This window comes from Budorcas taxicolor, chromosome 17 (genome assembly GCF_023091745.1).
Source record: "Budorcas taxicolor isolate Tak-1 chromosome 17, Takin1.1, whole genome shotgun sequence".
Taxonomy (NCBI): domain Eukaryota; kingdom Metazoa; phylum Chordata; class Mammalia; order Artiodactyla; family Bovidae; genus Budorcas; species Budorcas taxicolor.
This window is the reverse complement of record NC_068926.1, coordinates 11945818-11959339: the sequence shown is the minus strand read 5'-3', so window position 1 is coordinate 11959339 and position 13522 is coordinate 11945818. Positions and strand designations below refer to the sequence as shown.

At 37.9% G+C, this 13522-nt stretch overlaps 1 protein-coding gene across 1 annotated transcript in view; it reads right to left on the bottom strand.

The window, feature by feature from the left end:
- The window catches only part of TTC29 (tetratricopeptide repeat domain 29), a 258377-nt gene that overhangs the window by 169441 nt on the left and 75414 nt on the right, over window positions 1-13522 (bottom strand). Inside the window, exons 5-6 of the mRNA XM_052654935.1 lie at window positions 7747-7959; window positions 579-664 (exon numbers count right to left, since the gene is read on the bottom strand). Of these exons, the coding sequence (XP_052510895.1) occupies window positions 579-664; window positions 7747-7959 (299 nt within the window). The remainder of the gene's footprint in view (window positions 1-578; window positions 665-7746; window positions 7960-13522) is intronic.

Genomic DNA, 13522 nt, shown 5'->3' with positions numbered 1-13522 from the left:
TTGAAATGTATTAGAGGTAAGAGAACAATGGGAGAAAAATTATTTCTGTTATAGAAAAGATAGCTCTTGACATTTGTGTGTGTCAAACACCCCAAGCCTGATCATAAAATAGGCAAACAGTGATTTTTATCATGAAACAGGCTACTTCTCAGATTGGGATTAGCGATGCCTTCCCCACTTGGTGCCCTCTCCCCTAACTCCCACAAACGAAAAGTCCACAACAATGGAATTCAATCTGTTCCTTATTAACCACCGTCTTGTCTAAAAAAAAAATGTCCCAAAGCACAAGTTTATTATAATTTTTTTTTACTGTATACTTTTTGCTGTAATTTAAATCCATTTCCTCTTGTCCTTGGTGCTATGGGAGTGGAGGGCCCCATTATTTGACAGATTTAACTTCATCAGTAAAACCAATTTTTAATGCTTCTAGAATAGCTATTTTGCTTTAGTCTCTATAAACAGGTACACTTACATCAGGCCCATCTCACTCCTGTTGGCCTTATAACAACATACAATTAAACAAATATAATAAAATAAAAATTAAAAGTGGCAGTGGTGAAAAGTCTCCTTGAACTTACTGCTAATGCTGTTTCATACTCTCCAGCAGCCAAGTGCGCTAAGCCCAAGTAATAGGAAGCCTCTCCTTCCATCTTTTTGTCATTTCCTAAAACAAAAATGTAGAAAAAATATTATGGTATTGCAGAAACTGGCTTATTACCACAAACAGAGTCTCTGCTTTTCAAGACACTGGGAAGTTATTATAACAAAGTATACAGATTTATATCAACAACCCCTGAAGCCTAGCTGTGTACTGATCAAAAAGGCTGACATTAATATAATTTACCTGGGTCACAGATGTTAGAATAAGGTGTATGTGCAATATAATTATGATGAGTTTCCTCTGTGTACAAAATCCAGTCTTAGCATTTTGACACCCATATATGATTTCTATATCAGTCACCCATGTAAGGGCTTCCCAGGTGGGGTTAGTGGTAAAGAACCTGCCTACCAATGCAGGAGACATGAGAGGCACGGGTTTGATCCGTGGGTCAGGAAGATCCCCTGGAGGAGGGCATGCAACCCACTCCAGTATTTTTGCTTGGAGAATCCCATTGACAGAGGAGTCTGGCAGTCCATAGGGTCGCCAAGAGTCAGACATGACGAAAGCAACTTAATATGCATGCACCACCATGTAAAACCTACAGCCATTCACCATAGCTGTGACTACATACATGAAATAACTGATAAGGAGTATCAGCCTTACTTGGTGGACAAACACACATACACACACAGACTGGCATTCAGCTAAGTCTCCAATAAGGCAGATAATTAGCAAGTTAAGCAATTGTTGCCTTGACTAGGTTTTAGTTGGAAAGTTATTGCTTAAAACTTGGGTAAGAATGCCAGAGCTTCGTTTCTTGGTATAAAGTTCCATGCATATTTTGAAATCCAAACACATTTTCCCTTGCTAGTGATTGGTAAATGCTTTTCACCATCTTTTCAGAAGGAATTTAGCCTAATTTTTGTAGGATGTGCTTTATTCCAGGCATTATCAAATTTTTCTTCCCAAAATATGTCACCATGTAACATGTGCTTCAATAAGACATACATCACACTGTCTAATAAATAGATAATTTACTAACAGTTAATGTACAAAATTTACCATGTAAATCTAATACACTTGCAAGAACCACAAGAGGTTCTTATTTTTAAAATAATACTATTCTCTTTTACTTTTGGAAGTTTTTTCCTTTTAATGTTACTTAACTCCTGGGTAGTGCAAATGCTGATTTATCTACCCTCATTTTTTATCTTTGGAAAGTAAAGATCCTCAGATTTCTGCACTCTGCATTCCCACCATGATGGATTTCCACAGGAGCTAGCAATTCTCTGCTCAGCACTCACTGAATTACCTCTTGTGAAGCAATGGCTCAACTGGAAGACTGCAAGGAAACAGGACAGCAAATGCCACTGACAGTGTATTTTTTCTTCTCTGACAATTTCATCAATTGCAGAGAATTATACCCTCAAGATCCCACTTCAGCAGAGCTGATGATGCTAGTGATTCAGTTTGGGAAATCTGAACTCATAATTCAGCTGGGTCCTCACTTTTTCTCTGCTATAGGCTTATGACTGCTGGGGAGAAAGGTGGGACTAGGGAAGGAAAAGAAGGGGTAGAAGCAAGAGACTATGGTGGGAAGTTGCCTCTTTGATAATTAAAGGTTGATTACTTGAGACTTGTACTTGCTGTGTTAAATGGTGTAAAGCAGTGACAACTGCATGTTTGCATACAGGATCATTATTTGCATTAAACTTTATGTAAAAAGCAACGAAAAAAAAGTAGAAAAAAATCTATTCCTGTAGACAGAAAGATTTTGAAACAGCTAATTGAACTAGATCACACCAAATAATAGTAGGATTTAAGTATAAGAACTTCCTGTTTACTGAGATGAAGTTAAGATAAACTGAAAATAATAAAATAATGAAGGAAAACATATTACAGTTGAGTGACCCACTCAACAGTGACATACAGAAAAAAGTGTCCAAGATTATTTATATTGTGTTGTTTACCTGAGTGGGTTAAATTTATATTAGCCATGCTATCCAAGTCAATAATCATTTATCTTAAAGAAATTAATATGTTTTTATTTTCAAAACTAAATTGTTCATTCTTACACTAGTATGTTTATTAGAGAATCCAAAGAGGAAGTCATTCCAGGTGGAATAATGGACACAATGTTCTTGGGAGTAACTCAAGCGTTTTATTAATATGTGCCCTAAACCTTCTTTTTGTTATTTGGCCAACACATATTCACTCATTCATTTATTCAGTGCTTATTTATTAGGACCATCCTATACAAGCTAGAAGGGGGCGACAGGGAATGAGGTGGTTGGATGGCATCATGGACTCAATGGACATGAGTTTGAACAAACTCCAGGAGATAGTGAAGGACAGGGAAGCCTGGTGTGCTGTAGTCCATGGGGTCGCAGAGTCAGGCACAACTTAGTAACTGAAAACCAAAAACCAGGCACAACTCTCAGCACTTGGAATCCATCAGTACCTTAACCAGACAAATTCCCTGTCCTTGGCGAGTTTATATTTTAGAGAAATAAAAGAAAAAGACAGAAAATTGAAAATAAACATAATAAAGTACATGGTAAGTTTCAGGGTGATAAGTATTTTAGGGGAAAAAATTAAGCAGGTTAAGGGGATTTGAGGATGCTAAGTAAGGGTACAAAGAAAAAAGCAGGTTTCAATATTAAATACAATTGTCAGGGTAGTAGATATCACTGAGGAGATGGTATCCACAAGAAAATGAAATTAAAGATAACAGAAAAATTTGAGAAGCTCACAACTATGTGGAAATTAAACACGCTTCTAAATAATCATTGGATCAAAGAAGAAATGAAAAGGTAAACTAGAAAATACTTTGAGATGAATGAAAATGAAAATACAAAACCCCCAAACTTGTGGGATTCAGCTAAAGCAGAGCAGAGAGGGACATGTACAGCTATCAATGTCTGTTTTTTTTAAGAAAGGAAACATCTTTTCACTTTATAAAAGTAGAAAAAGAATAATTAAACTTAAAGCAAACAGAAGGAAATAATATAGAGAGGAAATAAGTGAAATAGAGAGTAGAAAAAAAAGAGGTTCTCAACAAAACCAAAAGTTGGTTCATTGAAAAAGTCTACAAAATTGACAGACTTTTAGCTACACTGAACAAGGAAAAAAAGAATATCCTCAAATTATGAAAATCAGGAATGAATGAGGGAAATCACCACAGTTCTTACAGAGATAAAAAAATATTATAAAGGAATATTATGGACAATGGTATACCAACAAATTAGATACAGTTGATAAAATGGAAAAATAGAAAGACACATACTACTGAAACTGACTCAAGAAGAGATGGAAAATATGAATAGATTCACAATAAGTAAAGAACTTAAATTAGAAATCAAGCCGTTTCCACAAAAGAAGCCCAGCTAGCTTCAATGATGAAATCTACTGAATATTAAAAATATAATCGACACCAGTTCTTCACAGACTCCTCCAAAAACTGAGAGAACACTTCCCAAATCATTCTATGAAGCCACTATTATTCTGACATCAAAAATACACCACAAGAAAAGAAAACTACAAGCCAACATCCATCATAAATATAGACAATTCCCAATATTTACTAGCAAAGCCAATCCAGGAGTTAAAGGAAAAGGATTAAATACCAGGATCAAGCTGGATTTATCCCAGGAGTTTAGGGTTGATTCAACATGTGCAAATCAGTCCATGTAATATACTATTTTAAGTAGAAAGGACAAACCACATTTTCATCTCAATAGATGCAGAAAAAGACATTTCACAAAATTCAACCCTTTTTTATGATGAAAAAAAAAACCCTCAACAAATTCAGAATAGAGGGGAACTTCCTCAACGTGTTAAAAAACAGTATTTACAAAAACCCCCACAGCTAACATTAAACTTAATGGTGAAAGACTGATAGCTTTTGTCCTAAGATCAGGAAGAAGACTAAGATGGCCTCTGACACCAGCCCTCACGTTTATGGTCAGTTAAACTTATCAACAATCCCAAGACAAGACTGAGAAGGAAGAGCATTTTCAACAACTAGTACTGGGGCAACTGGATATCCACACGTAAAACATGAAGTTGGACCCTCTTGACACACCCACCCCCCCCACACACACACACCCCTAAATATAGGACTTAGAACAATAAAGCTCTTAGAATAATATATAGAAGTAAATCTTCATGACTTTGCATTAGTGAAAACCTTCATAGTCATGGTATCAAAAGCACAACCACAGAAGAAGGAATACATTCCTTTGCGCTTCATCGAATTAAAAGCTTGGCCCTCAGTGGATACCGTCAGAGAGGGAAAAGAAAACCCAGTGTTTTCAAATCACAAATCTGATGAAGGACTTGCTCTAGAATATTAGAGGATTCTTATAACTCAATAATAAAAAGAAAAATAACCCAATTAAAAATGGGCAAAGAAACTGAATACACATTTCTGCAAAGAAGATATACAAATGGACAGTAAGCACACAAAGAGATGCTCAACATTATTAACCAACAGGGATAGGCAAAATAAATTCAGTGAGATATCACTTTATACCTACTAAAGATGACTATAATAAAAAGACGAGCAACAAGTGCTGGTGAGGGGGTGGCTAAAGTGAAACCCTTTATACATTGTTGATGGGAATGTAAAACAATTCAGTGACTCGGGAAAACTCTTTGCCAGTTCCTGAATATTCATTGGAAGGGCCGATGATGAAGCTGAAGCTCCAATACTTTGGCCAACTGATGCGAAGAGCTGACTCTTTAGAAAAGGCCCTGATCCTGGGAAAGACTGAAGGCAGGAGGAGAAAGGGATGACAGAGGACGAGATGGTTGGATGGCATCATTGACTCAATGGACACTGAGTTTGAGCAAGCTCTGGGAGACGGTGAAAGACAGGGAAGCCTGGCGTGCTGCAGTCCAGGGGGTCACAAAGAGTCAGAGATGACTGAGCAACTGAACAAGAACAACAACAATAAGTTAAACATAGAGTTATATGACCCAGCAATTCCATAACTAGGTATATACCCTGAGGAACTGAAAACATGCACACAAATGTTCAGAGTAGCATTATTCATAACAGACAAAAGGTGGGAACAACATAAATGTCCACCAACTGATGAATGGATAAAGAAAATGTGATAATAATCATATAATTAGGGTATTATTTGGCCATAAATATGAATGAAGTAGTGATACATGTTACAACATGAATAAACTTTGAAAACATGATGCTAAGTGAAAGAAGCTAGACACAAAAGAACATACAGAGTATAATTCCATTTGTGTGAACTATCCAGAAGAGGTCAATGCACAGAGACAGAAAGATGAATGGTTACTAGGGGACAGGGGAAGAAAGGTGTAGGGCATGACTTCTAGTGAGTATGGGGTTAGTGTTGATGTTTGTACAACTTTGTGAATTTATTAAAGACCAATGATGATTGAAATATGAAAATAATTGAATACTAGAGTCATGAGACTACTGTATGGCTGTTGCTATACTTGTGCATTACACGAAGGCACCCTAACAAAGGAGCTGGTGCACTATGGATATCAGTCCTCTCCAAATACTATGTAATCCAATGTGGGAGGCAAGGCGTGCAATCATCAGCTTGCTGCTTCAGGCTCCCTGACCAAAGCAGAAGGCAACAAAAAGGGCTGATTTGTTCCAGAGCATTTCAGCAGCTGTCAGAGCTCTGTGAAATACTGCGCCATCTTTTAACCTGCGTTCTTTCTTATATGAAAAATATGGGCACAAATATTTATTGGTTTCAAAAGATACTCAAAATTATTACAGCATAAGAAGTTGGTTTTCTCCTATTCTCTTTATCTGTCCTTTGGAAAGTGAGAGATGTTTTCAGAAAGGAGACTGCTTGGCAGGCTCTGACTGTTGGAAGAGACCCTAAGAACTTTGCTTTCTTTGTGAATTACCTTATGATTTAGCAAATGTGAACCTAAAGTGAAATACCTTTTCCTAACTGATAACATTAACTTACATTAAAATTATACATAACTTTTCACATGACTAAAGTTAGCTGCTGAAATTGATCTAAGAACTAACTATTTATGTCAGTGTTTACCCCTTTGGGGTAGGTACTTGATCACCATTCATTCAACGGGATACATCTTTCAATGTTATATTTATTTCAACTAATAATATTTTTAAAAGGTAACAGAGAGAATAAGCTTTTTACTTTCACTCTTTAAAAAATTAAAATCAAACCCAGAAAATCACTCCTGTTTACTCCAAATAAGCCATTTGTTACTGAGTAAACCAACTAATTAAATATAAACACAAGCTAATGAACTTTGGTTCAAGGGCATAACTTCCATCTTTTCCTCCTTCATGAAAGGGTTCTACTCTATTAATAAATTACTCTGAGGTAATTTATTTTACTTTGCATCTCACAAAGTAAAAGCTTATGAGTGTATGTTCCAAATTTTTCTTTATATTTTATACATATGCAAATGATATAGAATATCAAGCATGTGATCAGCTCTCACAAAAGCATTCTCACTACTGTGAGCGTGCATATGAATCACCCGGGGACCTTGCAAACCTGCAGATCCCGATGCAGTCGGTCTGGAGTGGGGTTGGAGATGCTGCGTTTCTTACAAGCTTCCAGATGATGCTGAGGCTGTCAGTCCAAAGGCCACACACTTTGACAGGCAAGGGTCTAGAATATATTAAACCTCATCTTCCTGTTATTCCTAACTTAATATCCATCATATATTTCCTATTACCTGACAAAAGGGAATTTACAAACAGTGAAAGGTCTCTCAGATTTTAAGAAATATATGAATTTAAGCGTGCACGTGTGTGTGCACACACACGCACACACACGTATACACACACACACATACACACACACCCTTAACTTTTGCAAATGACCTTACCTTCTCATTATGGGTTTATTGGTTTATCACATTACTCCCAGAGGGTTGCAATTTTGGAGATAAAGCTTTCCAGAAACTAATGGATTTCTTGTTGTCAGCACTAAGGCCCCTCTGTTTTACAGTGAAACTTGAAAGTATATTGATGGCATTTGTCTCTGCATTTCATAGGAAATAATCACCCAAACACTTGACGGTTTTTACCTCCCTCTTGGGAGAAGCAGCGTCTGCCCATTAAAGGCAGCAGTGTGAGAGTGCTCTTTTCCACCCACCTTCTTTGGCTATTTCACAAGCTTTTATTAGAATTCTGATGGCCTGTTTGTATTCTTTATTTTCCAGCATTTTGTCTGAGAGTAATCTGTAGGTCCTCAGGAGACTCTCGCAGGCCAACAAGTTGAGAACACGGCCTGTCTCATCCTTCCATATCCGCCCTTGCGTCAATTGATGGAAGGCTTCATAATGCTCCGCAGCTTCCAGAAGCTGACCTGAGGAATAAAAGCCATTCATAAATACCAACCACAGACCAGAGCGTAGCTTCAGATATTTTGAAGACTTCTTGTGCTTTACTATTCAAGTGGGGGTGAAGGAGGGTGGAACCAGGGATGCATTCAAGTCTTTGTAAGGCTGAAGACGACTTCAGCTGATTGAAAGGAGCTATCTCAATATGGTTCTGAGATTCAGCACTGATTTTTTAAAAGTAATTTCTTTATTTTAATTGGAGGCTAATTACAATATTGTGGTGGCTTTTGCCGTACATTGACATGAATCAGCCATTGGTGTACATGTGTCCCCGATCCTGAATCCCCCTCCCACCTCCCTCTGCATCCCATCCCTCAGGGTTGTCCCAGTGCACCAGCTTTGAGTGCCCTGTTTCATACACGGAACTTGGACTGGTGATCTATTTCACACATGGTAATACACATGTTTCAGGGCTATTCTCTCAAATCATCCCACCCTTGCCTTCTCCCACAGAGTCCAAAAGTCTGTTCTTTGTATCTGTGTCTCTTTTGCTGTCTTGCATATATGGTCATTGTTACCACCTTTCTAAATTCCATATATATGCGTTAATATACTGTATTGGTGCTTTTCTTTCTGACTTACTTCACTCTGTATAATAGGCTCCAGTTTTATCCACCTCATTAGAACTGATTCAAATGAGTTCTTTTTAATAGCTGAGTAATATTCCATTTTGTACATGTACCACAGCTTTCTTATCCATTCGTCTGCAGATGGATATCTAGGTTGCTTCCATGTCCTTCCTAGCTATTGTGAACAGTCAGCACTGATTTTGGATGGACACTTGTTAAAGGGATATACTTGGGCTAGTAGAAATTAATGAGAATTGAATATGTTTAGAGATGGTGTGAATGTTAATAATTATTAACAAGAATCATATTAGCTAACATTTATTTACTCAACATGATGCATGCAAGGGATGTTTGCAATGCACTATATATGCATTTCTCATTTAATCATCAAAACAGTCCTATGGAATATAGATTTGTTATGATTCCATTTTACAGAAGAAAAGAGTGAGGTTAAGAATTTTGCCCATGGGCTTCCCTGGTGGCTCAGTGGTAAAGAATTCACTTGCCAATGCAGGAGACACAAGTTTGATCCCTGACCTGGGAATACCTCACATGCCATGCAGCAACTGAGTCTGTGGGCCACAACTATCGAGTCTGTGCTCTAGAGCCTGGGAATCACAACTGTTGAGCCCATGTGCCACAACTACTGAAGTGTGAGCACCCTAGAGCTGTGTGCTCCAGCAGAGAACCCACTGCAGTGAGAACCTGAGCACCTCATCCAGAGGGTAGCCCCTGTTTGCTGCAACTAGAGAAAATCCTGTGCAGCAACAAAGACCCTGCACAGCTAAAAATAAATAAATAAATAAATAATCAATTTAGGAAACTATTTTGCCCAAGACTGCATGGCCAGTGGCTTTGCAGATCTGGGCAGTCTGATTCCAGAGCCCATGTTCTAAACCTCTCTGCTGTCCTGTTATCCCAGTAAAGCAGCAATTCTTCATTCTCAATAACTGAGGTATCTTGAGAGAGGGTGCATTTGCTACAGATTTCAAATGTAAATATTATGAAGCTTTAAACTACTTCTGAAAGTTTGAACTTTTCAAGGAGACTTTGTATACTCTGCTTAATTTTAAATAATAAAATAACAACTGCCCTTCTGAATTATATTTTATAATATAGTTGAAAATATATCTTCTCAAAGCCCAAACTCTAACTTACAGTCATTTGATTCCTTAAAATGTGAGCAAGCACATTTCTGGAAGGGTAGTTTGTAGTTCCCCACTATAGACTCTATTTTACTTGTGAACGGACTTATAGAAATGCCCACAAAATCCTGTAGTAATATAGATACCAATGTTATAGTATTGGAATTACTTAACTGGAATTAACCAAAAAGGCACTTACATCTAGGCATTCCAATAATACTATTTAAGAGTAACTGTAGGCTCCAAGTAGACAGTCTGGGTACCTATACCACTTTTACCATTTCTGCTGTTTGCGTGCATGCGTGCTAAGTCACTTCAGTCATGTTCGACTCTGTGTGACCCATTGGATCATGGCTCACCAGGCTCCTCTGTCCATGGGATTCTCCAAGCAAGACTACTGGAGTGGATTGCCGTGCTTTCTTCCAGGGTATCTTCCCAACCCTGGGACTGAACTTCCATCTCTTATGTCTACCCGCACTGGCAGGTAGGTTCTTTACCACTAGCACCACCTGGGAAGCCCTTCTGCTGTTTAGCCTCAGGCTAATTACTACCCTCTTTGTGGCCAAATTTAAGGCTTCTGCAAACAAGATTATAGTGTAACTATTCAAGGTGTTATTGTGAGAAATGAATTACTATGTGTTCAATATCTGATACAGACTAGGTACTCAATAAACATAGCTACTGTTACCAGCTGGCATAGTGATAATATTTTTTAAAAATCCACAGGCCAAATGAAACATAATCACTATTTATTTTTCTTTTAAGTACAACATATTCTTCCAACAAAATATGTAGTTGAGTCCTGATGAAAATATTATCACGACTGATTAAAGGACCCTATGTAGGACATATTAGGCTCAATTTCCTTAAATAAGATGCATGATAGAGGTGTTAACTAACCCTACAGTCAGAATCATTTTGCAACATGTAACTATATCAAATGAACACATTGTACACATTAAACCTATATAATATTATATGTCAATTACACCTCAATAAAGCTATAAAAATAAACAATGGAAAAAAAAGATGCATTGCACAGTACAGGTTGAACATTCCCCTGCTATGACTATTGTGTATAATTTCTTCCTACTGACCCACTAGAAAAGACCCTGATGCTGGGAAAGATTGAAGGCGGAAGAAGAGGGGATGACAGAGGATGAGATGGATGGATGGCATCACCGACTCAATGGACATGAGCTTGAGTAAACTCCGGGAGTTGGTGATGGACAAGAAAGCCTGGTGTGTTGCAGTCCATGGAGTCGCAAAGAGTTGGACAGGACTGAGCAACTGAACTGATTTTTGCATTGAATTTGTTATCAAAATAAATATTAAAATGCACATATAAAGAAGTAGTATTTTCAAAGAAATACGACAGAGATATACAATCAGGAAATGATCTGTACAAAAATTCAGTAAAGACATGACGAGTCTGAGCCCCTTGCAGAAGGAGGGTGTATCAGCAAAGAAACATGGGAGGGGGTGGCTTGTGATGCTGAGCTGTTTATAAACTTGTACTATGAAATTTTCATGATAAAAGACTACAAAGACATAAATATGATATTACAGAAGAATATTTGATTACATGGACAGGTGCTTATGAGAAGTGAAAATACTGAAGATTATCAGAAAACATTTACAAAGCAGTATCAGTGTTATCTGGGTGATGAATGGTTTGTTTTCTGTTTTTCTTTCTGATTACTGGCATTTGCTACTGTTTCTTGCATCAAAACATGTTCAGTGTGTTAAAAGAAATACGTAATAGGAGCTATTTTAAAATAATGCCCAGTTCTTTTTCATTTTGATACAAATGCTCACGGTTGAGGTTTCCTGTTCTGTCTTTACATCTAACTGACAAATTTTCTCTTACCTCCCACAAAAGCGGGCACAGTTTTTCACCTCTCTCCTGCAGCACCACTCAGCAGAAACACCTTTCTCCAAATACCCACGACTCTCATTTCTTTTTTAAAACTCAAATGGAGCATTGACATATATGTGTGTTATGTTTCCTCTGTTAACTATATTTCTGCCTGTAAAGTGTAGCTCTGTATTCCTGGAAAGATTGTATATGAGAGTTCTTTTTTTTTCATCCAGCATCCATTTATTCATAAAGTATGGATACATATTTCTCTTTGGTCATGTAAATAGGGATGGATGGATACAGGGAACTGTGAGTAAACCAGAGAGTTCCAAAAAAAAAAAATTGGGGACTATAAGGAGGCTAAGAAGGGCCTGACAGCATCTGCGGTCACACACAGCAACCATATGGAAAGAGGGTCCAAAGGTGTGTTATACAATAACAGATTCACTAAGAATTCCAGAAGGAGAGCCAGGAGAGGAAGCTCTGGGTAACCCAACTAATTATAATGAGATGCAAATGATGCATAATGATGTAGACAGTATATGAGAAGTGGTAACTGGGTCCAAGATTTGATCCACATCAGGCAGAAAGGGGAAGTAAGGGGAAGGGAGGGGGAAAGTGGGGAAAGGAGATGTTGAGGAAATGGCGGGGGGATGAAGATGGGGAAGACAGGGAGAAAGTTGGGGACTGTGTCTCGGTATTCCAAACAACCCAGACTTCTCTCCCGGTTACTGATGTCATCAGATTTCCAGCACAGGCTGTCTATGCAGAAATGAAATGAGAGGTTCTTGGGACATTGGTTTCAGTTAATTAGTATGGAAGGGGGCCTTGGAATGATCGAGAAATAGACTTTTCAGTTGAGTTTGATTTTTGATTAAGCAGTGGGGACTAGTATCAGTGTACTGCCTAGCTGATAATTACTAGCCAAAGTTAAGCTCTTTTGTGCTTGAGTTTCTGCTATTAGAAAGGAGTCTAGGCCAAGATACTCAGTAAAAGGTACAGACTACTGTTTCTCAAAGAGCGATGGCTGCTAGTCAAAAAAAGGTTTTTTCGCCTCATACATTATCCTAGTTAACTTTTCAAAACAACCTTTCAAACCTTTCAAAAGGTGTCCTCTTTTTACACCAAAGAGGACACCAAGGCTCACAAACATTAAATGACTCAAATTGCTAAAAGATGATGTTTAAGATTTAAATCCAGGATTGCCAAACCACCCCTAGAGCTTGGTTCTACCATATCAGAACAAGTTAGAAAACTTAGATGGAGTAAGTCAGACTGCCTGGACATAAATCTCTCAAGTTAAAACAATGCTGGAGTTACATGATGTGTTCCAGGTCTATAACTCTGTGCCCCTATTCAGGTAGTCATAGGAACTTCCAACATGAACGAACAGATACTACATACTGATGTGCTTCTCACTGCTCTCCCTGAGGGAGTCTAATGTACAACCAGCTCTGTAGTCTGCATCTAAATTCTCTACTTTAACCTAAACTGGGAGGTGACACCCATGGGGTGAGGGTACCTAGGATATCAAAAACATAGTCCCAACCTGTGATCACATCCAGCTACTCATGGCTTTATGTCTGCTTCCTCAACCACTCTGCTACAGAGGAGGTCCCGGGGGGTTCTGATCAGCCCTGTTTATTTATTTTTAAATTTTTATTGGAGCAGAGTTCATTTATAATGTTTCAGGTATAAGGCACAGGAAATCAGTTATTCATATATATATATTCATTCTTTCTGAGACTCTCTTTCCATATAGGTTATTTTGAGCATTGAATTCCCTGTGCTATAACTAATAGTAGGTACTTATTAGTTATTAGTTATCTATTTTATATATAGTAGTGATCAGCACTGTTTTAAACCGAGGTGCCTATTTAGAGCAAGAAGAGTTTTCTAGCCCTTCTTGAATGTAGGGAATCATTTCTAAAGTTATCCAGTGGCAAATAGGAGA